Raw genomic sequence first — 27894 nt, 5'->3', positions numbered from 1 at the left:
CGTTGCGAAAATTCTGGACGCGAAAATATCTTTTTGCCAGACCGTAAAAAAGTCTTCCTCGTCGTGGTAATAAAATCTTCCTCTGTCTGGCGACGTATAATGAGCGTTCCTTGCAGGAAGTAAAGCAAGGGTGGCCAGATGACACGAGGGTTAGATTTAACTGGGCTCAGAGATAAAGAGAACGGTTTTATCTTCGCGCGTGATTAAGCTACGCGGCAGTATATCATCGATTATATACTCGTTAGCCTAAGTGGTAACCCCCTTTTCCTCCGATACGCTTTTCCTTCGACTTGCTCACGTGGAAAGATAACCGGTGCCGTTTTCTTCACACCGAAGCATCCCCCGTATTATATTCGGATTTATGGACCGTCATTTCGACATCATTGATAAATAATCGACGCTGATGCAACGAGGCAACGGTCTGTGAATTAATTCGCGAATTAACGAAACTCCAAGAGATCAAGTTGCTTTGAACGACGAAAACTTTGAATTGATTCTTTTCGACTTGCTTTCAAGAAGAAGATAAAACTTGCAACTACTGTTCGCTAAATAACGAATAAATAAATAAAATTGTGATGTAGGAATAATCCAGGCTCCAGCGATAATTTTATTTACAACTCGTGTCAAATCTCCGCGATAATTATTACGTAGAACTGTAAAAATTCATTCCTATATTTAGAAGGTTGTCCAGGAGTCTGATGTTTTTAACAAAAATTTTCTTCGCGCATATGCACGCACGAGTCACATGATTAAGAAGCTTAATGAACTACGCGAAAGACGTTATCGTGTAGGAGTAATGCAATGAAAGATCGCGTCTCTTAAATTTTATGGAAACACGGAATCCATTAAAGTTTCAGACGTCGAGATTCCGTGACTAAAGTTGGTCGTAAAGTTGGCTGTTAGTCCATCTTTAATCGAAACTTTAACGCTCCTCTTTTCCTCCTGTCCTTCCCGTAATCAGCTAATAAATAAATCCGACGAGCGGGAATATCTTCCAATCAAAGATACCAATACCCAAAGCATCCATATTAATTGATTAACCGACTACACAGATACAACTATTTAAAACCTGGAAAACTTCTATTCGTCTACTATTTAATAAATTAATATTGAATAAATATTTTCGAACGAAGAGAAACAAAAATGATACAAAAAAATAATATAACTGCGGCTTTCTCGAATGTTTCGAAATGGTAGATAGATCGAAGTTTTAACTAAAGAAGGCAATAGATCAGAAATAGCTACAAAGAACAGAATGAGTGCAAAGAGTTGGTGAATTTCGGAAATTAAAAGGCGTCCAGTCAGCTGGAGGAGCGACTAACAAAGTCAGCAAATAGAGATGACTGGCAAAGGAATTGTAGACGAGCCATCCTAGTAGATACGTAGAACAAGTGTCTGCGTCCATTGTGCAGAATTGTTTGATTGAATGGTAGTTTGCACATACTAGCGCATTTAGTTCCGATCCTTCTTCCCCCTTCGTTCCTTCTCTCTTGCCCCTTCACCCTATCCTTCTCTCTATGCAAAGGTTTGCCTAGTGCATCGTCTAGTGCTTGCACTCAGCGGGTCGAGAGCTTTCCAAAGTGCTCGATGATTAGGAACGTTCGATCGTTACGTTCATGTCGCTGAAAGCAGAAGCCAACAATGTGAGGCGCTCTCGATAATAACGAAGCCGTAAAATTTGTTCGAGCTTCGTTGGCGTGCAGAAAAAACTGACAAGCCAGTGACCGTAATAGAAATCGAGCCTGAGATTTTTAAATGTCTTCTTGCATTCAGAAGGATCTCCTGTTTCCTGTAATCAGTCGTCTTTCAATCGTTTGAAACTATTCCAGCTATACCATAATACTACATATACCATAATACTATAATACGCTAAGTACGATCGCGAGCTTATAGGTGCTTCGCGCGAAAGATAACCCTGTTGCATTCTTCGAATCATTTTCAACCCCATTGCAGTTTCCTATCGTTAACAAACGCGTACCGAATTTTGAAATTATTCAGACTGTCTACCTTCGAGTGTCTTAAGTTTGAGAAAAAAAAAGAGATGAAAGAACCACCGCCAATATGCGTGATCGATCGTTTCAATCTTTTGCTAGAGATGAAAAGATTAAGAGCGTGATTCACAGAGGAAAGTTCGTGGACTTCGGCGGGAACCGTACGTGTATCACGAAACGCGTTATCCGAAACATATTCTAGTCGAGCGTGAGATTTCATTATCCAGAGCTTCTCGCAATCTGTCCTTCGTGACGATTCCATTCTTCGGAACCGAAGAAGGAAACGCGGAGAACAAGGGTGTGAAAGAACCCTTCGAGATGCTCGAGCACTTTAGACCCCCTAAAATGCGCTTGGCACTCAAAGGAACTAGGGCTCAGCATTTCTGCCACTATCGCGTTATTTTCACGGGAACTGAAGGGCTCTCCAACGTTAAGGATGGAAGGATGTGTGCGTCAGCTTACTGTGAATTTACTGCGTCGTGATTTTGCCTCCGTTTTACTACTCTACGCGTTATTTAATACTTATTTTTCAACTCGGTAAATTTTAGAAACGTACGGTGTTACCTTTTCGAAACGCAACTCAATCTACATACATACGGTAGCTGGTGAAATTATTTAAACTTAATATCGATAGCCGTTACAGCGGTTACAGTGCTATAAAATGTTTCATAGAACAGATACAAGCTATAGAGAAATCTCAATCGTTCTTTTACCATCTCAGTCGACGATGAATCTATTCTATTCTACTCTAGAACATTCCTCCCTGTGTACTACTTAGTCTTTTTGTTAGACCACCGCAGATATAAAATGAATTTAATCGATAGACTTAAGTGTAAGATTTTCGGTGATATATGAGTAGTTTCCCAAGCGCTGGTCGTAATTTTAATTATGCAACGCTTCCTTGAGACACAATTACTAGAAGTGCCAATTACTTAATTGTTCAAATTGTTGAGATGTGTTGCTGTGTAAAAAAGTTCCTTCGGAGAAAATTCACCACCGAAAGACTCGATTTCATATAACGTTCTTTTTCTCGTCTTCCCTAACTAAACCCTTCGCTTTATTTAAAAAATATGTTATTTCGTCGAACGTAACCAATATAAAATGTTAAGGATTCTTTCTCGAAAAGTAACAAGCTTCTAAATCAAGCAGCCAGCTGAAATTTAAACTAAAAAAAGAAAATGCACCGCCTCGGTCGAAGTTAGAATGCTTCAAGTTTAAACACGATGGCTACTCATTCGTCCATCGGTCTTTCCAAGCGAGAAGATGAAGTTTCCACGGAGGCAAGTTTCTCGGCTGGATTAGTCATGAGTTGGATTAAACTGCACAGCCTATTGTATCTTGGATTTACTAAACTTCGGCCGAGCTTGCAGAAGTTTTGAAAAGCGAGGGAAAAGGGAACGCGAAGATTCTCTTCGACATTGCGATCGAATATCACACGGGAAAATTCGATCAATACGCTTCTCATTAACTGAGTCGCTCAGAAGCCACGATCAACTTCATAAATTAAACGCATGGATGAAACGACAAATTGCAAATATTCTCCTTTTATTTTCCTCCGAGTTTATGTTATCTCCTTAAGATAAATTTATGAAAATAAGATTTCTGTTTCGAGATGTTGACGTAATAAAAACTTGATCAACTTGCATTCAGAAAGGCTCAATTTACAAATTCCGTTATGTTATTGACGAGGGACTTTTAATTTCTTCTTTCTCGCGATATCACTAGACTCGAGACCATCGAAAGTTCAACTAATCCTCGTTAAGATAAATCAAAAGGAAGAACGTGCAGGTTGGTGACAAGTGCAGAGCAAATCCTTTAGTACGAGGAGGGTCGACGCAACGGATCGTATAAATTTTCTTTCTGCCAGTTTTTCTGTCATCAAGCGACGTCCTACACGAAAGGGGCGGCGATAAACTTCACGAGCAGGCCGCACGCAGAAATCGCTCGTCATATATCTCAGATAGGCGCATTATACTGAAATTATTAACGTGCGAAATCCCAGCGTCGGCCATTCTCTGCAGAACACGCCTCAGTTGAGGACTTCGGCTTTTTCGTTTAGATAACTCGCTGCCAATTTTCACAGTATTTAACCAAAATTATTTCACGATTATTCTGTCCAAGCCGTTGATACCATCTTGCGAAAATGAAATTGTATATTAAATGTATATTCTATGACAGAAAAACGAAGCGTGGTTCTACTGTCGATTCCTTAACTTGTTCGAGCAGCCTCCATTTCTAATGCTACTAGCGGGAACATCGTAAAGTTCACCGGCAGTTCCATCCATTATTATTGTCATCAGCTGCGATCGTAAAGAGATGCCTGCATTACATAAACAAATACCATTACCTTGGACCAGTAAGTTACGAGCGTTAAACAAGTTTAACACGATCAATATTGTTTTTCAATTTGCCACAACCTGACCTCTTTTACCATTTTTTTTTCTCTCGACTAACTATGTATCGAGATTACAATTACGGTTAACCAACTTCTATCAAACGGTGCAATCGAATAATTAAAATTCCAAAATAGAAATCGAATTGATATTGAAATGAATTAAAAACGGAGACGCGTTGGCGTTTAAATTTTGCGATTGAGCAAAAACGATCGAGAATCGTTTTGAAACTAACGGACGATCGTTGTTTCGTTTAATTGCTTAATCAAGCGATTTAAAGATAATTCTAATTACTGGAAGCAGCAGATTTTTCACAGCCAGCGGGATACAAGCATGGTCGATTTATGAAAGGAAGCTGCGTGTGTGGGCGTGTAAAAACGCGCATACACGCGCACCATCGCGCTACTTTTAATAACATCATTTTCCACGGTTTCTCCGCTTGGTCGTCGGTCTCCCTCTTTTTATTTATTTTTCCATTGACCCCGGAATTTTTATGAAAAAAAGTCGTAGCTCTTGTGCCTGCCATCGCAACGGAGAGAGAGAGAGAAAGAGAGAGAGAGAGAGAGAGAGAGCGAGGAAAAGAGAGAGATAAATTATTACGTTAATTATAAAATATCCACCCTTCGCCGTACGCCACCGCCCCTCTGTTAAAGCCTTTAAAAGCTCTTTAAAGGTGTTTCAGATACGGCGATAACGAATTTTAATCTCGCCGTTTAAAGCGAATCTAATGAAAAATATCAAAATGTCGGCGATTCCTTGCTAGTCGCAACAAGTCCTCTATGATACGGCAAAATGATGTTTTAGAAATGCAGATATCAGTAAGATTAACTTTACTTGATCAATTTAATTTTATACAAACAGCGATCCTAAACACTTTTTGATAAATCACTTTACTTCTTACGATAAGTCTCGAAAGAATTTTTAGGAATACTACTACCGGATTGCTATAATATTTCTGGCCTCAGCGTGACTTACTGAAACATAGAATCTCGTTATAAATGAAAAACGAAACCACATACCTCATTAAAAATATTATAATCGACCTATATTTTTTCAACCTTCGGTGTATTATAGTCTCTACCATTATATTATACAACGTTACAAAAAATCCACCTCGAAAGGGTTAATTTGTAATAATTTATAGTAATAATTCCTGCGCAAAAATCATCAAATAACATATATACTTGAAAGTCTCTATACGAGTAATTAGGTAAGCAAGAAATATTATTCGCGTAGAATATTTTGCATTTCAGGTTACCTGTTCCGACTGATTTTTCCATAATAAAATGCGTGTTTCGAAGCCACTCGTCAGCAGCGAGCGTAATGTAGCCCCGTGCCGCGTCGTGTTAAAATAATCGAGTTAAGTAACTGTATAGAAAATAATCTGATTATTTCCTGCATGTGCCAGGACTCGTTAACGACGATACAATCATAATTCCTGTCCTGTATTTATTTGCGTACACGCGTAAGCGATACGTACACGTGCAGCTACACAAACAACTAATAATTAACCGTATTACAGTGAAGAACTTGTTTGTTCAAACTATCGCTATCCGTGTAACGAATTCAGAGGACATCGAGAGAACATAGTGCGCAACCTTTTGATCAAAAGGGACGCGAATTTTTGCACCCAGTTTTCAAGAGCTGCAATTAAAATGAAAATATGTCAAGTGACTTTGGAAATTTTGTCAAAAGTATTTTTCATTAGTCTTCGCGTTTATTCGTTGAGGACATTTCAACGAATGCGATACGTAGATATCTATTTTGTTCATAAACATTTCTTGGTACTAAGCATAGAGAGACTAGAGCGGAGGAAAATAAGTAAATACTATCGGTAGAAAAACTTGGCAATTTGTAATTTACGAAGCTTAAAGGGACTCTGCGAAAGTTTCTGGCGGAGACACCTGGGTACCCGAGTAAACGTTGGAAACTTCGTTTCACTTTCTGGAGAAACAATCGAGCGGCATAATTTCCCGCGAGTAAGCGAGCAAAGTGTTCGCGAGCCGAATACAAAGTGGTAAACTTACCAGAATAATGATCGACTCATCGAGGCTACATGAAGCTATAGATACAAACTTGTACCTATAAAATTGTACAAATCTATAATAACAGCATGAATCTTCCAGCTCGAAAAATGCCTTCTAGACGTTAGATGATGGAGGTCTGGGCAATTCAGGTACACGATATAAGGAAAACGCGATAAGAATCCATTAAAATTTCATTCCCATTTCGGTCTTGACTATTAAAGCGCCTCGAAGATCACGGAGCTCCTTGAGAATATCCTCAAGCAGCGAGCAATTACGGTAGACTTTAATTAAAAATCTACTCGAACGAATTAACGGTCCCTATTCGCGATTTCTATTCACCCAAGTTATAAGCTCGCGAGGAAGTCGCTATTCTCAGGAACGTGTCTGTGGACGTTTTCATTTGAAAAAGCAAAATAACGACGAAATATCGGAGGTAAAGTCGGGCGAACGTAACTCACGGTTCCACGAGGATCAGGTTATCGATCCTGCTAGATCCTTCCGTGGTGGTCTCAAGAATTCGATGCAAAAGCGGAAATACCGATATGAGGGATGAAAAGCATGCGCAAAGCCCAAAGATTCTTACTCCTCGTCTCATTTTTATTCCATCGATATAAGTTTTTTTCTCTACTATTTTTATGTGACCAGCAATAACTTTCTTCTCGATCAAGTGGTACGTACATTTTGGATTAATTTATTAATATATATGATTAATATAATGTATATGAAATTTACAAGTACAATTGACAAGTTTCCGGAACTGATAAATTATTCATAAATTAATGGACACTGATGGTACGTTGTATTACGCTTGTGGATTCAGCATTCACTGACAAAGTTTTGTTCCCATTCGACAATGAAAATTTTATCCCAACGACTCTAAACGTGATGAAGCAAGGTGAGATCGAAGCTCGGTGAGCTGATTAAGAATGCCCACCGGTTATTCCGGTATAGAGAAAGACCTTGAACCTACGGAAATTAATCTTGCGCATGGTGGTACGAGCGTAGAGGGGGATTGGAACTTTGGTCAATTACGAGGGTCGAGCCTGAGCAGCCCATAAGGGATGATCGAACGGTGAATGTCGCGATCGAACCCGCCTGCAAATTGTTTCCTCCCGATTGGATCTCTTTCTTCGTCGCCTTTTACATCCGTCTAGAAAACATTCTCAACTTCGCACCACCGACCCAGGTACCAAAATCAAAAAAGTGATATTCTTCTAATATACGAATACCTAGTTAGATTTTTCCAAGGAAACAATAATTTGCTTAGAAACAGGTCATGCTAAATAACAAACGACTTATTATTCTGAAATACGTCAGTGACACTCAACTTTATGCCACTGATCCAAATAACAAAATTGCGAAAACGAGAATCGTTAGAACGATTCTAACCCAACATACGAATATTTGTATAAATTTATTTGAAGAAACAGTAATTTGCTTGGAAGTGGATCGTCCTAATTATCAAACGATTTATCGTTTTCAAATGACTATAGGGTGAAACATAAAACGCAAGGAGAATAACGGAGGTGAAACTAAACTCACGAGAAGGAGCTGCAGTTACTTTAGATACGCGTAGATGAACAGAATTCTGCTCGAGCACCTTGTCGGGTGCTGCGGTGTACCAGCGAGGCAACCCACATTGTCTTCGCCTCGAATCTCCATTGTTTTATCCGAGCTTGAAGCTCCTTTCCTGACGCAAACCTGAATCCAGATATTCGTTGTCTAGGAACTGCCTGGCCGTCGTATTCGTCATGTCGAATAGGTAAGATCATCCTTAGCGTGATGTAAATTTTCTTATATGTATGAATAGGATCTCGAATCGTTGTTTCGTATACGCGAAAATAAATCAAACAGACAAAAGTTGAAAAGTTTATGAAATAAAGGCAGAAATTCACCTACTTAGCGAATAGAATGGAAACGATGACAAATAAATCGTACTGACGATCAACGGAAAATTATATGTTAAATAGTAAGTCGTGTAATTCGACCAAAGAATCAGCAAGATTCTGTGGTTCAAAATACGACCAGAATTATGTATATTTAATGAGTTTTCAAACTCGATTTTCTCAAAAACGAAACCTCCGATGTTTATAGTCGAAGGAAATAATTAATTCGTTGAACGAGGGATGAAGCGTAAGCGCGATGTTACGCATAAAGTAAAATCTACGTCGACGTGTACGGTGCGAACGAACATTTCGGTTGCATTAAAGGCTCGAAAGCATTCAAAGAGTGGTCTCGTGGTAGCTAGAGCAAAGCTGACGAGTGGTAACCGGTGGTTGAAACGACATCTCAAGTTACCGAAGGGTTCGACTTACTATCGTCGATCTTTCACCCCGCGGCATCGAGAGGGCGGCTCGCAATGAACTCAGCTTTAGACGATAAAATAGCAAACTAATCGCTGCTACGCGACTATGTTACGATACGTGCGGAAAGGAGATAATGGACTGATACCACAGGATGCGCAGGGCTAACCGCAACCTAGCATCCCATGTACAACCCGAGACAAACTCGTCTATCACCAGCATCTACCGGTAAAATCAATCCACTCGAAATATTCCCATATTTTCGAGTTATATTAATAAGCAATTTTTTCTTTTTTCACTTGAAACGTAGCAAAGATTATAGAAATTGTCGCATGGATAAAGAATCTTCTCCGTCTTTGGAAACCCCATACCTCATAGAATACACGCGTTAAAAGATATTTTCGTTCGTATGGGAAATAAATTTGTTCGCTTCTAATTCGAAACGTAACGAAAAAAGTTACGGCGATTTGCTGAAAGCTCAAATTGCCTTGCGAAATATCTTTTCTATCCTGTAAAACTGTACACATCATGCAATACACCCGTTAAAAGCCGGGCTAGAGTAAACTTTTCTCGCAGGAAAATGTGCATTCTGTTTACGAGCCACAATTAAAAGCCACAAGCAGCTTTCCGCCGGATCCTTTTTTAACAAATTACGCCCGCGACAATATTTACATGGGAAAGTAATAACCACGAGCAACCGTCTCGCTGCGCTACCTTTTAATAAATTTATCAACCGCCGTAACTTTTTCGATGAACGCGCCAAGTGTCGTAACTCAGTTTCCACGTTGTTCCCAACTTTCCGAGTGCTGCTGCATTTTGCGTTACAAATAACGCGGATGCCGCGCATACATTCTTATTTCAGAACAAGCCTTATCCTTTCGAAACTTTGGGCAATATGTAGAAGCATGGAAATAACCGCCGGCGTTTTGTATACATGTTTATTAACAAAATAATTGCAGGCGCCATTGTTTGTCTGTTGCATTATTCTCTGACAAGCAAGAAGTCAAACGAGCGATTCGAGAAACCTTGTAACACTTGCGTCTAGTTTTCGTTCGGCCGAAATCAAATACAAGTTATACTAGTTTGTAGCAGTAAATTGCGTTTTAGCAAATGAAACAGCAGACAACATCGTAGTTTCGGCTAAACACGCTTAAGAATCATATTTTCATAATTTAAGCGTCGAAGTTGGGAAATGTCCGATGTTTACAGGTTCACGAACAAATTACCGATTCGTTGTTGGCGATTTCCCGGAGAAATCGTAGGCCTTAGGCGCTTTAAACGGGGATCTGGCGAGCTTTTGCAAAAACAAGTATATCCTATATCTCAAAACTTTGGCAATAGTCCTCTCCCGTGTCGGTTGAATCGTTCTCCCCCTGTCGAAATCCAGAGCTGTTCCTACCTATTCGTTCGTATATGAGCGCCGGGAACACATACTCGAGCGAACGATGTGTTGTTTGAGAACTTTCCAGCGAAACTGCTATAATTCAGGGGCGGACGGCGTGCAGTTAAAAGCACGACTTTTTCTCGTCATTTACATCTAACGCGAGTCGAATAATCGACCACGACTCTTACGAATGTGATTGAAACTGCCCTACTCTTTTAGAAAATATAGCTATAGCAAGGGAATTCGTAGAAAATTTGAAATTACTGCGAGCGAGAGCGATAGTTATGGAAATATTGTTGAATAATGGAACAAAGTCAAGACAAAAATAAACCGGTAGACGTGATTCAAGCGCGACAATGGAGTTACGGAATAATTACGATCCGAGCAACGCGAGTCTCAAAATGCCGAGCAATTTTTCTCCGTAATTAAGAAAAGTTCCTTTCCTCGATGGCGAATGGCTAATGCATTTTTTAAGTAAAAGAGAAGCAACGAAGACTTGCAGGTTGAAGTGCAATGATTAACTTGGTAAATTTGAAAAGATTCTTTAAGATCGTTGCTATTCGTTTCTTTTTCGTTATTCGCAATCTGAGAAATCAAAGGAATTCCACAGAGCTTCCGAAATTCCTGTTTCTCAATTAAAACGGCACATTCTCGAAAATAGCTTGACGCGTGCTGGTGATTATTGAGGTGGTATGAAATAACGTTCGAGCGACGATAGTATTGATTGCACGTCGGTTACCGTATGGTTTCAGTATTAGTGACTACGTTGCACTAGCAAACTCGTCTAAACGTGAGCGGAGAAATTTCATTCTTCGCTCTATCTAAAACATCTGTGCTCGTTTGCGCGTAACTGCGTTCGATAATTTAAATAACTCAAAGCACTTATCCGTGGAAAAATATGAAAATTAGAAAAATATTTTCACCCTCATTGAGGAAAGTTTCAGATACACAGAATTCCCAAGATATTGGACACAAAAGGATGGAACGCGCGCCGCAAAACGTCAGAAGCTATTGGTTGGCAGGAAATAAATCAGTATGACGAACTAGGGCGAGAGGAAAGGAGAGGGTAAGGCAACCCCATAATTTGACATCAGCCGTGTTCCGTCAGTAACTCCGGCTTAATTACATTCCACGATGTTCGCCGTTCATTGTATTCTTGGACGAAGTTATGTTTCCCAGGACAAAGACGAAGACACCTTGAACGTTAAAAGGAATTCCCTGGTAACGCGAATGATTTGCATCGCGCTCATACAGCGAAAATTAGTTCGATTTCGTATACGCAACCACCCATGCCCACACAGTGATACACCAAAGTATTGCAACACTTGCGGTCAACTTCTATCAATCTATCGTGCCGCTTACTCGAAATATTTTGAAACAGTATTAACATTTCGCCGTAATTTTCTTTTCATTTGATTTCCTGTCCTTTGTCACACAAATATTGTTTGTCTCGATGATCACATACGTCTCTTAGATTCATTCCAAGTGTATTTCACACGTTCGCAATAATTTGGAAATGTACAAATACTTATGGACGCTAATGTACCTGTTTCTATGTTACCTATTCACCAAACGATGAACAAAAGTTCATCAGGAGAACTTTTTTTTTATCGATAACAAGTCCAATCATTGATCTGCACGAACTCGGTGTTCCCACGACGAACAAACTAGAAGGGAACAGAGCTAGCAAGCAAGGTGAACGTGTGCGAGCAAAACCGCTAGAGCTAGAAAAATGGCGCGAGAAGATAGATCGGGCAACGATCTAATTTTATCCGTGGGCCGAGAGAGAGGGCACAGTCTCCCACACAGTGAAAAGGGAAAACGAGCTTCTGCAGGGCGGCTTGTGCAGGCCGGGATGAAAAAAGCTGCTCATCGAAGCTTGCGACGACGGGAAACCGAAGCGATCGACGTCATCCGGGGCTTGTCAGCTCCTGGAAGCTTTGATCGCTCGGCCGAATGCCGTTTCTCGTCAGACAGAGACAAAGACATCTCGGCTAGCTACGCTTGCAACGAAGAAGGACACGTTCTGCCTATTATATTTTACTCGCACGAGCTACGTCGAAAATATATGGACCATCGGTTTACCGGCGATCCAATGAAACGTTTCAAGAATCGTGCCCTGTTTGTTACATGTCGGGCCATTTTGGTTTCTCTGCACCGTAGTTTTGGTTTCCTGTTTCAATTAAATGGAGAATAGATATTCTATGAGCAATTTTGCCGATGACTAGATTAGTCCATTAAGAATCAAGCAACGAAAGAACACGTAAAAGATGCGTTAAATCAGACCTGCGATTCTTTAGGGAAAATGCTGTCTAACCTTGAAGAAGTATCGTAGGAATCTTTTATCATTTTCTCTGTGTGTATTCGCCATCTATCTTCAGCGTCGGTGAAGCTTCGAAACGTGGAAAGTAGACACATCCGAGCAGAAGCGAGACGCCGGCGAAAATGTCTGACTAAATTGCTTGTCTCGCGTTCTTCCTCCTTCCTTCCTTCCTTCCTTCCTTCCTTCCTATCTACCTTTTTCGCTAGAAAAAACCTACAGGACGCGACAGATGGCTCTCCGTGACACTGCAACTTTTTTGCAGGAATAAATGATTAAGAACGCAAAGACAGGAGGGGACAAGATTGAGTCGATGAATCGAGAACTTTGTTGCTCTTCTTCCATCGTACATTCGCTTGAAAAAATTTCGAGTATTTAATTGGCAAAAGAGATTCGAAGCTGTTCGTATTATAGAATTATATAATAATTTGTGATTGATTTTCAACAACCACTTCAGCCAGCCATCGATTACGAATTCTCTATTTACGTGGCCTAATATTCCACTTTGCGTCGTGGACAACGTTACGAGTGTCGAACACGTGTGGATAACAGCCTCCTATTTGTACGTTTATTCGATATCGGTAGTCACTGCAATGCAGACAACGTGTCAAATAAACAGCGAATACCTAATATCGCCAGCTATAACCGTAACGAGAGGAGTTGGAATGATCGTTATCGAACTAACCGCGCGATTATTTAAACCGAAGCTTCTCGGACACGAACACCACTGACATAGTTTAAGAACTTGTTCTACTAGATCGGTGTACATTATACATATAGCATAGCTCTAAGTATATAGATATATAGATACGTGGTCTTATAGCTTCGGATACCTACTAACGTCCGTGGAAAAAGGGGACGATGGCAAAGTTCATTTACTCGTCGACGAAAATCCTTTCGTTTCACTGACTCGTGACTCGTTAATGTACGTGGCGAGAAAAATGAATGTTTCTCGTGGTTTTAATTAAACATTAATCAACTGATATTACATAGAAGAATAATAAACGAAACTTTTAGCGCATGAGAGCAACATATAATTATTATTTTATCCATATTTCAACGAACTGGATTTAAGTACTTAATATTTGATAAATTTGATATTTTATAAATTTAATAAAATGCGATATTTAAATGAAGATTAATTCTAACAATTTCGTATCGAGAATTTTGAAGTTTCAGAACGTAATATTTCAGAATATAAATTCAGAATATACATTCTTTACAAATACAGGGTGAAACACTGAAAAACAACATTTTGGAAAAATATAGTTAATAAATATACTCAAACTGCGTTACGTTCGTCAGAACCCAATTTTAAAAATTATCCAATGAACTAATCGGTATGTCGATTATGCAGAATGTTACAAAGGAACAAATGCGGACGCGATCGAATCGGTATTATGCTACCGTTCGCAAAAGTGTCAACGCTCGTTACATTTTTCGTGCAAGCGGATCGCGTCTTGCATACCTAACGCGCAATTAACCAGCGTGTAATTTCACTCTCATATTGTTTGTCTCGCGCGTAAAGTCCAACTGGCTGACCTCTGATAAAGAAGGAATGAAAGAGAAGGAGTAAAAGGATAACAAAAATGCCCGTAATTAGACCCTAGCACGGCTCAAACTGTCGCGACAGATGTCCCTAACTTTCGGAAGCAAAAGTCCGAAAAGCATTAAACACGACTTCTATATATATGTTACTTAGAAGGAATTTCATTCTCAGCCAATTTTTATTAGAATAAAGGAAGGTTGTGGAACAAACGTCTAGAATAAAAAGAAAAGAAACTCTAGAATAAAAAAAAGATTCATTCTACTAAACTCCTATCCATTCTACTATCTCTACTTCTCTCGCCAATATTTCTGACATCCTGTATTTTCCAGCATGAAACTAAATAAATGATGATTTTAAAAAATATTTTTAAGAAATACATCATTGATTTAAAATTCTGACAATTTTTATTTGCGTCATTATAGTCTTATTCCCCCGTATAATGAGCAACAACCAGCGACTGCGTTAAACGAAGATGGTGGAAGCGACGGTCGATCTGAAGGTGTCGGATCTCGAAGACACTCAGATCGAAGAGGCAGAAGACAGAAAGGAAAGAAGTGGCGACATGAAGAGACCAATAGACCGAGACAAAAGCCGAAGAATACAGAATGGAAAGAGGGAGAGCTCGATGGCTTTTTAGAATTTTTAATAAGCGACATCGGCACGCTTGCGATTCTCCGCAAAAGCGGAAATGTAAATTCAGCGTTTTCGCCAGCTGGAAGGGAAGAACTGACTGGCCTCTTGTAATGCCGACATTAAAATTGCAAACCATGCAACCAGCACAGCCAAGCCTTCGTCTTCGCGAGACTGTGTGTCTCTCTTTAGCCATCTCTTTCACCCTCGCAATTCCCTCTCTTACTTTGGACGGGCATGATTGTCCACGGAAATCTTCAAGTACCAACGTGGAAACACTGTTCGAGCAGCAGTAAATGAAAGCCGGCGTTACTCGTGGAAACGCGTCTACGGATGCGTCATATTAAAGTCTGGTATTGTTCGTTTCGAATGCAGACGACGCTTGGAAAAGTGAGTTAGTAAGAAAAAGAGAGGGTATAGCAGCGAGACAAGAATAGATAGAAACCGAGGGATGATCGGGGATTAGCCGGGATTCGTGATTTCAAATTATTATAGGCCCGCGGTCTGCCCTCTGGAAAACGCGAATTTGCCACTCATAAACTGGCGTAATATTCTGTTTAAAACTCAGATAAAAATAAACATAAATATCGAAAATCCATGATAGTTAATTCCAACGTTCACTGACCTAATGAATTTTTACATTTTTTTATGCTTCTTCCTAGATTTGCATAACAATTAAAGATAAATGAAATACGATAAAAAGAAATCTACTAATACAATTCTTCATCTTAGTAATATAAATTTAAAGAAGAATAAAGAAGCGATATTGATTAACTCCACAAATTGAAAAGTAAAGAAATGAGTTTCGAATTTTTTAAGTATTTGGAATATATATCATTTTCTTATGGTAAATGAAGTCATGGAAATAGATAATTTGTTTCTTTCAAAAATTCAATACTAATCGCGTATCCAAGTAATGAAATGGAGAAACTTATAAAGAGTGCAGTTGAATAGTTCGGTTTCTAAGAGGCTCATACGTATTATGTATATTACTTGCCTCTAAGAAACTAGGTGTTAGATCTGACGAGAACATTACACGTAAATAATTTCAACATACTATTGCGACCTTTGCAAAAGACGAGTACGCATAAGTAAATAATAAATAATATTTCCACGACCGATCGTGACTAATGGCTGACATAAACAAACAACCGGCAACGCGACGAACACGCGATTCGATAAACGACCGTTATCGACAGTTACTAATAATTTTGTATTTTCGTTAGATACGATCTTTTATCGAATGCGAAGATTAACACGTGTAAAAGTAAAACTCCGATCGGAATATATATTCGATATCGAAAACAAGTACATACAATACTCCGGTAATCGCGATGAAGCAAGACTGCGAATGGCAAGATGAGCATCACGAAACGCACTTTAATTGCAATGAAATGCGAGCTTACCTACGCACATCCGTTGGAAAATAGCCCGATGAGGCCGTCACGTGTTCTGCTCGATTTTTTGACAACACTAAATACCACCGAAAACTGACAGCACTACGCAACAACACACGAAACAAACCAGCCGGCCGGCCGCGCACCGACTACGAAAACTCGTTACATTCGCGCACGATCGCGCCCAACCAACATGGATGCTTGTGGCGCGCTCTGTCAGAGAAAATATTATATTTTCCTCATATAATTCAAAAATCGAATCTAACGAACGAATTCTGTGCAACATATGATTTTTATTGGCCACAAATTTTATATCTTTAAAATTATTTCAATAATCTTCTAATGAATTCCCGATAAAGCAAAAATATATCAACCTTTCGGAAATAAAGAAAGAACTTTCCCATATATACGTCACAAATAAAGGATTAATAACTTTATTTTCAATAAAACATTTCATTATAAGAATCTAGTTTATTCGCCTTAGATCGTGTGAAGGTTACTGTAATAACGTAATATAAGGAATTAGTTAAGGAATATTGGCAAGGTAATCCTTGACATTGGAAGGTTCCAATCTTCTGAAACCATTTGCATCACAAATACCAACTTCTATATTATCAGCAGTCATCTGCCCTTCGAATCCTTCCTTCAAAGTTAAAATAGCAGTATGGACAGCATCGTCCAGTTCCAAACTTTTGCTATATCTCTTCTCGAGGAATACTTTTCCATTTACAAAGTTTTTGCCCATTGCTGTAGCCTTCCATGCAAAGAATGCACCAGAAGGATCGCACTGGTATAAACATGGCTTCCCATTATCCCAGCCACAAATTAGCAAAGAGACTCCAAAGGGTCTGACTCCTCTATAGTTTTGCAATATATTAGTTGTATTGAATGTTCAATAAATTAAAAAATTATGTAAATGATATTTACCCAGACTGTGTGTATTCTTGCATGAGCGTAGCAACTCTTTGCACCAATTGCGCAGTAGGTATCGGTTCTTGATAAATGAGCTGATACTGCTGTGCAATTTTACGTGCTTGTTTTACTAATAATCTGTAATCTGGACCCATCCCACTGTAGACCATACCAATATGTTTCGTAATCATTTCTACTTTCTGCACGCTGTGTTCATCGTACAATATTGATTTGTGTTTATTTTCTGTGGCAAGAACAACTCCATTTGATGCTCTGATACCAACACTAGCTGCTCCAGCAGCAACTGCAGCTAAAGCATATTCTATCTGCACCAATTTTCCAGATGGGCTGTAACAAAGTATATTGTGAGATATTTACGTTTTGAAACTTATTCTATATACATATTTGACGAGTCATTATATACTCCATTGAAATCAATTTGTTTTCAATAAGGGAATACATCGAGTAATATTAATTTTTATAACTAGCATTAGATAAATAAAAGTATATGAAAAGATTTGCTTTCTTGTTAATGTATATTCAATAATAAATCCTGCAAACTGATAAATGTATTTCATTTGTAGGTTAGGTTAATGAGAACTTTTACTAATTTATTAAACCATAGCAAGTGGATGATATTAATTATGAAGTTGAATTTATTCGTTAAAGTCAAAGAATTCTTATAAGAAATAACAATATTTACCTGAAAGTTGTTAACGAGAAGCTATATCGTTCCGAAGCCATGACAATTACTTTGCAACAATACAGGTTACTAAATACAGTGAAACTTTCGGTGCAAGGTTTGGCAACATGCAAGAACGAATAACAACAGGGATTTTTATACTAGGGATATTTTGTGTTGTTATATAAATTTGTGGTTATACTTTTAAATCAAAATTTCTGCACATTTTTTTTAGATCTATCTGCTATTATCTACTTACTATCTATTAAATTCAACCATTATGAATCAAAATCTTAGATATCTTGGATTTCCTTGAGACAATCCGTGAAGAATCCTTTTATCGATGCGAAGTATGTGTTTGATTAAAAAAGTGATCAAAAAATGATTCTATATAGTAGGATCCAACTTCAAATAAAAGAAAGATGTCAATTTTATGACGATTTTTAACTAAATATTTCGAACGAATACCATCAAAAAATAAGATTTATCGTACTAATAAATTCTTCTAGGACCTATATCAATGTATAGTGCAAAATTTTGCACATTGTAGAAAAATATTTTCGATACAACCTTGTATCTCTTCCATTGCGTTTATTAAATTAATTTCAGAATATAGTAACACAAATATCTATCATACATACAGAAATGGCCGAAGAAAATAAGAAGGATACCAAAAATCAAGTAGAAGAATTGTACGCATGGATCTCTAAGATTCCACTTTCAAAATCAACAAAGAATTTATCTAGAGACCTTTCGGATGCTGGTAGTTATAGCACGAAACAATTATTCCGATATTCATTTAGCTTCTTGTAATTAAAATAATAAGGAAACCTGTTCCGTAGTAATAATAGCGGAAATCCTTAAAATGTATTACCCTCGCTATGTTGATCTCCATAATTACGTACCAGCCAACAGTTTAACTACGAAGATAGAAAATTGGAAAGTGTTAAATCGAAAAGTACTAAATAAAATTGATATGAAATTAACTAAAAATGTTATTAATCAGTTAGCAAACTGTCATCCTGGAGCTGCTGAAAATATGTTATTAGAAATAAGAAAGAAAATTATAAAAGATGGAATTGAGCCCCGAAATCTTCAGGACCTACCACAAAATGACTCTATCGAAGAAGGTAATACAAACATTAGATGCATATTGATAGGAATTTAATCATAATGTTTCCAAAGCGTATGATACTTTGTTTAGACAATAATATAAAAGTGACGGCAAAGTTATCAAAGAAATCAATGTCAAGTCCTACTGCTCAACCAATTTTGAAGGCTCTTGATTGTAAGAGATCAATATTTACACGCGTCAGAGAAATGTTCTACTTTATATTGGAATGGCTCATAAGTTGGCTATACACCTCGAATTACTTTCAAAATATAAAGTTTCAATTAGGGAATCAAAATTCGTGTAAGTTGTATGTATACCTATCAAAATTAAAAGATGTAGTTTATAGACGAATTCCTCTGCAAAAGAATTTCTACATATTTTACTACCTGTTAAAGTGAAAGAAGATGCCGAGGCGTCTAGAACACAAAGAACATCGGAGAATATCAACGAAGAAGACGCTGTTCCTCGTCACGTATACGCGCAATTAAGACGAAAAATCCGGAAGATCGACGATATTATCTGCACCCTAAATCACAAGCTTGCGTACCTTGAGAGCACGATAAAGCTGAAAGACCTGCGAATATCTAACCTAACGTCGGAGATCATAGACAACACTGTGGAATCCAAGCAATTTGCAAGAAACCAAATAAACGATGCACAAACTTCGATCGCATAATATTCAGAAAAAAGGAAAAATAGAGTGACAGTGCCAGTGATACTAAATAAATACAATTACCATAGAACTAATTAGGATACCTGTCGCTTTATTTTTTTTAAAGATGATGTACATTAATTCTCCACGTATGATATAGATATACTAGTTACAATCATAAAATTCTTATGTACCTTTACTTCCACATAACTTCAACGAAACGTTTAGTGATAATTTCTTCGTGTAATAATACTCGTTTCGTATACTTCTAATTGTATATGATCGCTCTCATTAATATGCACTACGTCATAAATATGAATTTTAAATGTTTAAATATGTGCAAGATTTTTTTACATTATAACGAATATTAATGAGGCGACACACTATGCTAACATTTAGACGATCATCAGTGTGAAATGATCGATATTGGAAGAAAGTGGCACTTAAATAAAAATAGAAAACGTTTTATACTATAATGTTTCATTTGACACGAAGTTTTTATCTTTGAAAATCGTCACACTGATCTGAAAAGACGATAAAACAAAAACGCATGCTATTTGACTACATTCGACATTGTGAAGGCAAAGAGAAACACATTTGACATAGACTAACTACGTGAATGCGTATACATATATATTCAAGACGCTTAGGATTGAAAAATGTAACGAGCTCCTTTTCAGAACGAGGCTACGAGAAACTTGACATTAAGGTTTGTAAAAGCCACTCTCTCATCACTGTTCTCTACGAAGAGAGAGTGGGGTAATGCTTGGTGCAGGGTCACGTATCGCAATGTCAGTACAGAGGCAACGCTTCGCCAGAAACGGCGACTCTTGAGCCAGTCTGAATGAAAATTTGGTAGCGACTGGTGTGAGTATAATTCAACGTTAAATTAACAGAATTTTTCTGCCGGCATTTTGTGCTCACTGCTTGACACTTTTCACGCTGTTCTTTTGAAATTCGTCTACCGTTCTCATTCGACTGTAATCACATTAATATATTCTATTGTTTCATTTATTGCAAGTAAAATAGCTTTCTACGCCTGTAGATGAATACAAATTGCAAAATTGAATACTCCATTTAATAATTTTCATAAAATTATATATAAATTTCATAATTTTGTACAGAATAGTTTATATATAATTGGAAAGTATGTAAGTATGAAGAAAATGTTTTATTGCATATACATACGTTACCGTAACAAGATATGCACAGGTGCACAAATTTAACGAAACGAAATTCTAATATTAGGGTACTACATTCAAAAAAAGTAGTTATTTTACACGTTATTTTATACAACTTATTTTTTGAGGTAGAACGTCATATTGTCATACGTCTCTAATTGTTCGCGTTCATGGTCGTCAACTTTTTACTAACTGCATATGTCGTAAAAGAGTAAAATTTCCGGTTCTCGAGTCTAAACGTATGTATATGAAGGAAAGGAAGGAAATTTTGTTTTTCATAATTTGTTAAGTCCATTGAGATCTGAAAATTGTATAAAGTCTCCAGATTCTAATTGAATTAACACACGTTCTATATCTATATTGTCTATGTAAATTTACTCCGCAATATTTATTCTTTATTACATTTCAATAAATGTTATTATAATATACTGCCAATTTATATACTATCCATTTAGCTCATACTAGCAAAAATGCTACATTGCACGACGTTGTGTTATCTGGCTGCAGCTGCATTGCTCGCTGTATTTTTGTTCTTTTCGGCGGTCTACTTTTTCGTTCAGTACACGTTCGGAGTCTGCAAGAGTAAGAACAGAATGGATGGAAAGACTGTGATAATCACTGGATGCACATCCGGCATTGGTAAAGAAACTGCAAAAGATATCGCGAAAAGAGGAGCGAGATTGATCATGGCCTGTCGAAATATGGAGTCAGCGAACAAATTAAAAGGTTCATCTTAAACCTTCCTTTTATCATAATAGAATTAAATCACCATCATTGTTCAAGTTCTATTGCATTGTAAATAAACAGAATGTCCTTAGGATTTGTTAAACACGAGGCAATATAATCAATTACAAATGTATTCCAATTAAGTAAGATGATTATATTTATACTATAAATAGACATTAAATCTTTGAAATCATTTGTAATTGTAACTTGGCTAGCACTTAATTATAAAACTGTAAGAAACTATTTAGAGGAAAAACAATATATTAATATGATACTAATAGATAATTTTAAGTTGTTAATATAATTATAAGCAGAGACTTCCACAGCTGTTGCAACAGCCTTCGAAACTAAATAACTTTTTTAAAATTGGATCAATGACCTGGGTTTTTTTGAGAAATTAGAAGGATTAGTTTATTAAATGACGTACAAAAAATTGTAATTGCTCGCGAAGAAAAAGGAGATCGAATTTTTCAACTTTTTTATCTGAGCTCATAATGAAAATTTAAATAACACATATTAAACATTCATATCAGTTATATATATGCTAAAAATTTTATCGATATCACTTTATGTAGAAACAAGCGACAGGTATCGAAATTTTCAGCATGTATACAGCATGTATATGAACATGTATGTTGGAAGTCGCTATATATTTAAAGAACAAAACCTTCTTGTTTCATATGTTTTTTATTTCACAATTCAAATTTGTTGTTTCACAGAGGAATTAATAAAGGAATCAGGCAACGAGAACATCGTTGCTCGAGAGTTAAACTTGTCGTCACTGACTTCGGTAAGAGAATTTGCGCAGCAAATAAACCGTGAAGAGTCTAGGTTGGATGTATTAATTCATAACGCAGGAACTGCAGACTTATTCAAAAAAAGAGTGACGGAAGACGGTCTGGAAATGACTATGGGAACAAATCACTATGGTCCATTCTTACTTACACATCTTTTGATCGGTACGATAATTTCTTTTTTAACGATTTCATTCTTCATCCTAAGATACTATTTGCAGAATTATTTTACAGACTTATTAAAACGATCGAAACCAAGTCGAATAATCGTCGTTGCATCGGGACTGTATTACTTAGCGAGGTTAAATTTAAACAATGTAAATCCAACCACGACCTTGCCTGGCTATTTGTACTATGTTTCCAAATATGCAAACATCGTTTTTACGCTAGAATTAGCGCGACGTCTTGAAGGTTCTGGCGTGACAGCCAATTGTCTTCATCCTGGTCTAATAAGCACTGGAATCTGGAAAAGTGTTCCGCCTCCATTTTCTTGGGGATTAAATTTTTTGCTGAACACATTTTCCAAAACAACCGAACAGGGCGCGCAAACAACGATACATCTTGCAGTGTCCAGTGAAGTTAGTGGAATTTCTGGCAAATATTTTTCGGATTGTCGTGTAAGCAAAACTTGCCACAATTTTTTGTTTACAAAATTACATTTCTTAAATAACGATGATATTGTTAACTGCTACATATCATTTATTGTAGGAAACCGAACTTCCTCACGGGATAAAGAATCCATCTCAAGGAAAAAAGTTTTGGGAACTCAGCGAAACCATGGTGAAACTCCAACCATCAGATCCAAAAATATAAAAGTTCACATAAACATATTTTGTTAATCTATGTAAAAAATCTATGTAATCTATGTTAAAAGCCGTAAGTTTTCTGTAATTAAAAGGCTTCTAATTTGTTAAACTTTTTGTATGAATGACGTATTTAATTATCCCGCAAAATGATAATCGAGAAATAGTAATACGTTTCTTATATTTCATTTACACATTCTAATTTGATTTAGAAAAATAATAACTATTGATGTTGCACTCGCGTAATATTCTATTGAAAATACTTAATATAGAATTAGCAATCACAGAAATAGGTTTTTATTTATGTGTTTAATGTTTTATCGCATTTGAGACTTAGAGTGCAGGGAACAATCTTTCCCATTCTCGCATTCTTTCAGGAAAGAACTCAATTTTGATCGATGGATGAAAATTTAGCTCCAGGAAATTGTCATGCTCGGATACCAATCTACCCCATCTTACATTCTTTAGTTGACCATCGTGCTTACGGATCGGTTCGCCATTCATAACAAAGTTCGACCATATGCTGGTAAAAATTTCCATCATAGGGATCTCTGGTGCGTTGCTGTTGAAGTATGGGAAGTGGCTCTTTATGAAGAAAAGATACTGCAGATCGTCATGATGATATACACCTGAAGGACACGTAAAACGTTTAAAATATGGTCCTCATTGCGTTTCCAGCCAAACGAAGAGTAAAGAGTTTTACCATATGGGGTAGCGGCGTTCAACATATAAAAGCTATATCGTCCTTCGAAAGCAAATTTATAAAAGTATACCAGGAATTTCGAATACGTAGCGAATAACTTGATTACTCGGTACATAGGAAATTTAGTTATAGCATCACCATATATCTGAAAAAGATTTGATATTTTGTTTATGATTTCAATGGAAAACAAATTAGAATTAGAGCACGAAGAGAATTTGATACGTACTTCACTGAGCTTTCTGTAGCTAGCCGAGCTAAGTGGCTGATCGTTGAAATAAAATTATCGTAATTCCCTACTGACGCAATTCGATCGCGATGTATTACGAGCATACATAAATATGATCGGAGCGAGAGTATTCCAATTTAGGGCACATAGAATTACTTCTTAATGTGGCATTTTCATACACTGCGCAATTCAATAAAATAATTGGATATACTCAATTTTCATATCTTTATAATATATTTATGCAAAATATCTTAATTCGAATACTCACAAGCAACTATACCGCCAAATTCGACTTCCGTAACTCCCATCATTAAAGGAACTTGATAGAAACTCCGTTGCTTTATCGCGTCGGACAGCTGTTCAGACAGGAACATTTACACACTAAGAACTTCCGGTTCCACAGCTGGTGACCAGAGCACAATGGGATTTCCACGCCAATCCTGTCAAAAATATAATGTCACTAATGTTCCTAGTTGCCCAGATTTTTACATGCTGGGTCTATATTGTTATACTAAACACACATATAAGTCGCGTAACTGTGAAGTTTTCTGCAGGTTTTGAGCGGAAACAGCGCACCATAGCACTAATCGAATCAGTAGGACAATTAAATAATCGTGCCTGTCTTTAAGCTAACTACAATTGTCCATGTTGTGATATTCCGGAATAAACATTTAGTTTTATAGGCGAAGAACTCATCGCGATAGCTCTGTGAAGCAGTGTTCCGAATTATTGATAAGTAATATATAACTTTCTAATAAAATTTATTTACTTGTATTATATCTATATTACATTACACATACTTATTTCAGATTATCTCCTTTTTCATATGATCCTGCTCATCTAAATCCAGATCTGAATGCCAGATCTGTTATACAAGGAATAATAAAAGAAAAGCACGACGACTTTGAGAAAAATAAGAAGAATTATCCTGGTCTAGATACAGTATGTTCAACGTATAATTATATTAAAGATATATTTTCAAGAGTATTAATTATAATCTTCTAATAAACATCTGTTTTTTTCAGCTTATTTTATTCAAATTGGTTTCTTTGATAGATATTTCCAACGTCTGATTTCAGACATCCTGTAACTACCACCTGTGCAATATTCATGTCTGACATACTATTTGGATGCCGCATTAAAAATAAAATAGATATTTCAAAGTAGATTAGAGATAATTGTTAGTACCACTAACATATTTTCATAATTAAACATATTATATGGAAACGGAATACACTATATTAATAATATTCCATTCATATTCACAGTATACGGTATTAAGTAAACGATTTGCTCCATCTGTGATAAATTTCTTACACGCAATAATTTACGTATCCATCCCTAATCACTTAATTCAAGGAATAAAAATGAGATCAGCCTTCAAAGCAATAGAAAACTGGAGAAATTTATTAGTACTCGATGAAGATTGTGTTAAGTGTGATACTAATTACAAGTGGCATTTATATGAAAGCGTCCGATCTGATAGCTGGCTCCATAGATGATGATTTCATAATAAGAGCCTTATTAATGGCTGTAAATTTATTACGTGAATTTAAAAGTCACCTAGAAGAACTTGAAGCTGTGTATTAGATATTTGAACCAATTTTAAAATTACTTATATCGAATTCTTTTGACAAATATCCTCCAAACGATAAGAAACGTATTATGCAATTACGAAAAGATTTGAAAGAAGTAAAGAACAAAAAATTAGAATACATTATGGTTGAAAAGAAGAAACTAAAACCATTAAGACTATACGAACCGCGAATTGAAGCAGTGTATGTAAAAATCGAATTTGTAATTTCAAATCACGCCGTTTTATAAATTCAAAAATGTTATTAAGTTTCGTATATTCTATACAGACATGACGGTAAGAAACATAACGTTATAACGTAATAAGTAAACATAAGACTGTGTTCAGGGAGAAAGCTGAAAGAGAAAAATTGTTGCACAAGAATAAGAAAGAAATGAAAGGTGCTATGCGTGAAATACGAAGAGACAGATCTTACTTAACAGAACTACAAATAAAACAACAGATTAAGAGCGATGAAGAACGTTAAGCGCAAGGTGAAAGAAATCTTTGACGAAGCTTCAGTGTAACAGAGTGAATTAGAAAAATTAAAACGGAAGAAATAATAGTAATAGAATAAGCCGCGCATTCCGGAGTCCGTGTATATTGTCTTTCTTGGACAATATTGGTATTTTGAATGATTTCGTGCGATTGTATCAACGATGACCTCGGATATAACGGATCGTGATCACTATATTAGCGTTTTTTAAGATTCTTATAATTTCATTACCTGTAATAAACGTAAATAAACATTTTCGTAATAAGTAAATCTTTTAACGTTTGTGAAAACAATACTGTAATTGTATCATACGGAGGTAATTCCTTATGGAAAAATCTAGCAGGAAACACAATAAAATTCTCACGTACGAAACTTAGTTTTCAAGAAAAACGAGTTCGAATATTTGTCGAGTGTGCTTGAATTTAGCTAATTACCGAGTGGAATAGACAGTCAGAAGAAGGTTATTCTGCATGCGGAAATAAATTAAAAGTGTGATATAAAATTTGTCAATTAGTTTTTCCGCTTAATTTTTAAGAAAATAGAATTTGAACGCGCTTAATTAAGTATTGTCCTCGTATACACGTGTGATGGATTTGCAAATTTATGTTTCTCGAAAACAAACCGTCTTGTGAATAAATTTTATTCTACGTTTTCGACTTAGTTTCACATATAGAATAATCTGATTATTTACTTTTGCTTAGTCTGGAATTAGCAATATTCAAAAAAATTTTATATACGTGTTTCTATGACTCGAACGATCTTGACAATTCCGTGATGTCTTGATTTCTGATTCCTGATAGTTCCAAACTGAAGTATACGTATACACGTGGCAGCGGTAACACGTTTAATCCTGAAGAGAATCTTGTCGAATAAAATCTTTGACAACATTGTTATTGAATAATGACGCCTTATTTTTATTTGCAATATCACAAACACGCCGTATTCTGATTTTATAGCTTTACGATCATTGGATAATCTAATATATCTTTCTTTCAGTAAGGTAGATTATGAATTCAATATTTTACTTTATATTTATAAATGTATATGATTATAACATTTAAAGAGATACGCTTTATTTAAAAAACGATGTTAATTATGATCCATATATATTTCGCAATAATATGTGTTACGCCCTGTGACCCGAACGGATGTTCTAATTCATCCTTCGGCCGATATGCTCCACAGCTGTTTCGATACATTTGCACGGACCCACAATAATCCCAAGGAACCGTTAATTGCCGCGTTTAAATTTCTCTTTACAACGATCAAGTCTATGGCCGTCGTAAGATTTAGCGTTCTTCACTTTACGGTCGAGGCCCTTCATAAATTTATAAAATATATTCTTCAGGTCAAGACGGTCCTTGGGGTTATTGTTCGTCACTATTGAACACGGGAAAAGCGGGCTTTCTCATGTATGATACTCGAAGGCCGTTTCTACCTGCAAGCGATAGTTGGTAGAGGGCAGGCAGAACCCATTGCTAGTTTTCCTCTTCGACACCATCGCCACCGGTTCTCACTTTCAATCAACATTACGGTAAAAACACTACAACTTCTCTTCGATCGCAACATTCGCAAACGCTTATATCATTTAAAAGTTGTTGGAAATAAATAGTGATACCATTGAAACCACGCCTATTATCTTAACTGAAATATGGGATCGGCTGATTCGTGACGTCGGTCATCGTATCGAGGCGACATCTTGCGACTGTCGTTGACGCCTTACGCAGCGAACACGTTTCTCCGGGATAACGGTCCAACAATAAGTTACTCCGAAAAGATAATTATAATACAAAATTAAAATTTCTTAAAATTAAATTAATTAAATTGATTAATTAATTAAAATTAAATACATACGTTAAGGGCAGGTTAAGACAGCAAAGAAGATGTTATTATCGGAAGTTTCCCAACGAAAACGTAATGAACAAAAGAAATCCTCGAACCCATTTGAAGTGCATGTAAATAGAAACAAACAAAATGTATTGGGTAGAAAGAGTAAGACGGATGAAAGTCTCCCAGGTGTATCTCGTGGAAATGCAAT

At 36.8% G+C, this 27894-nt stretch overlaps 5 protein-coding genes across 10 annotated transcripts in view; 2 read left to right on the top strand and 3 right to left on the bottom strand.

The window, feature by feature from the left end:
* Positions 1-16164, bottom strand: part of Msi (RNA-binding protein musashi) — a 120970-nt gene extending 104806 nt beyond the window's left edge. For 2 of the 3 annotated variants that reach the window (XM_072015261.1, XM_072015260.1), the window contains exon 1: positions 16004-16163. The gene's annotated coding sequence lies outside the window, so the exon portion shown is untranslated. Of the gene's footprint in view, positions 1-16003 lie in introns of all 3 variants that reach the window. The other variant, XM_072015267.1, reaches the window with a different exon arrangement.
* Positions 16165-16414: 250 nt separating this feature from the next.
* On the bottom strand, positions 16415-17765 carry Prosalpha2 (proteasome alpha2 subunit). The gene is made up of 3 exons (XM_072015281.1): positions 17610-17765; positions 16922-17254; positions 16415-16851 (listed from the first exon to the last, which is right to left on the bottom strand). Exons 1-3 carry the CDS (start codon positions 17648-17650, stop codon positions 16521-16523), a joined length of 705 nt encoding a protein of 234 aa, XP_071871382.1. The 5' UTR covers positions 17651-17765; the 3' UTR covers positions 16415-16520.
* Positions 17766-18164: 399 nt separating this feature from the next.
* On the top strand, positions 18165-19438 carry LOC139993498 (uncharacterized). The gene is made up of 3 exons (XM_072015280.1): positions 18165-18718; positions 18793-19002; positions 19098-19438. The coding sequence occupies exons 1-3, from the start codon at positions 18454-18456 to the stop codon at positions 19376-19378; spliced, it is 756 nt and encodes a 251-aa protein (XP_071871381.1). The 5' UTR covers positions 18165-18453; the 3' UTR covers positions 19379-19438.
* Positions 19439-19788: 350 nt separating this feature from the next.
* On the top strand, positions 19789-22970 carry LOC139993496 (retinol dehydrogenase 14). Of its 4 annotated transcripts, none has more exons than XM_072015271.1 (5): positions 19789-20063; positions 20991-21261; positions 21981-22220; positions 22290-22672; positions 22764-22970. In XM_072015271.1, the coding sequence occupies exons 1-5, from the start codon at positions 19974-19976 to the stop codon at positions 22866-22868; spliced, it is 1089 nt and encodes a 362-aa protein (XP_071871372.1). In that variant the 5' UTR covers positions 19789-19973; the 3' UTR covers positions 22869-22970. The 4 variants fall into 4 exon arrangements, with proteins under 4 accessions (XP_071871372.1, XP_071871376.1, XP_071871374.1 ...); XM_072015275.1 differs by lacking the exon at positions 19789-20063 and adding an exon at positions 20094-20221 and having other exon boundaries at positions 21096-21261; XM_072015273.1 differs by lacking the exon at positions 19789-20063 and adding an exon at positions 20097-20221 and having other exon boundaries at positions 21043-21261.
* Positions 22572-24579, bottom strand: LOC139993826 (esterase E4-like). The gene is given in 6 exon segments (XM_072015903.1): positions 22572-23487; positions 23562-23706; positions 23788-23945; positions 24081-24088; positions 24166-24227; positions 24325-24579. Coding segments are annotated over 6 exon segments (828 nt in total). The 5' UTR covers positions 24484-24579; the 3' UTR covers positions 22572-23191.
* Between the last annotated feature and the right edge of the window lie 3315 nt (positions 24580-27894).

Source organism: Bombus fervidus, chromosome 13 (genome assembly GCF_041682495.2).
Source record: "Bombus fervidus isolate BK054 chromosome 13, iyBomFerv1, whole genome shotgun sequence".
In the NCBI taxonomy this organism is placed as follows: Eukaryota; Metazoa; Arthropoda; class Insecta; order Hymenoptera; family Apidae; genus Bombus; species Bombus fervidus.
This window is presented reverse-complemented; position numbering and strand designations above follow the sequence as displayed.

Excerpts from the sequence above, each read along its gene's own strand:
- Prosalpha2 (XM_072015281.1), bottom strand. The coding sequence starts at position 17,650 with ATGGCTTCGGAACGATATAGCTTCTCGTTAACAACTTTCAG. Across the intron at positions 17,255-17,609 it reads TTCTCGTTAACAACTTTCAG|CCCATCTGGAAAATTGGTGC; the intron begins GTAAATATTGTT and ends ACTTTGTTACAG. Across the intron at positions 16,852-16,921 it reads CAAGAATACACACAGTCTGG|AGGAGTCAGACCCTTTGGAG; the intron begins GTAAATATCATT and ends GCAAAACTATAG.
- LOC139993498 (XM_072015280.1), top strand. The coding sequence starts at position 18,454 with ATGTATTACCCTCGCTATGTTGATCTCCATAATTACGTACCAGCCAAC. Across the intron at positions 18,719-18,792 it reads AAATGACTCTATCGAAGAAG|ACAATAATATAAAAGTGACG; the intron begins GTAATACAAACA and ends TACTTTGTTTAG. Across the intron at positions 19,003-19,097 it reads ATTAGGGAATCAAAATTCGT|TGAAAGAAGATGCCGAGGCG; the intron begins GTAAGTTGTATG and ends TACCTGTTAAAG.
- LOC139993496 (XM_072015271.1), top strand. The coding sequence starts at position 19,974 with ATGCGTATACATATATATTCAAGACGCTTAGGATTGAAAAATGTAACG. Across the intron at positions 20,064-20,990 it reads ACGAGAAACTTGACATTAAG|CTCATACTAGCAAAAATGCT; the intron begins GTTTGTAAAAGC and ends CTATCCATTTAG. Across the intron at positions 21,262-21,980 it reads GTCAGCGAACAAATTAAAAG|AGGAATTAATAAAGGAATCA; the intron begins GTTCATCTTAAA and ends GTTGTTTCACAG.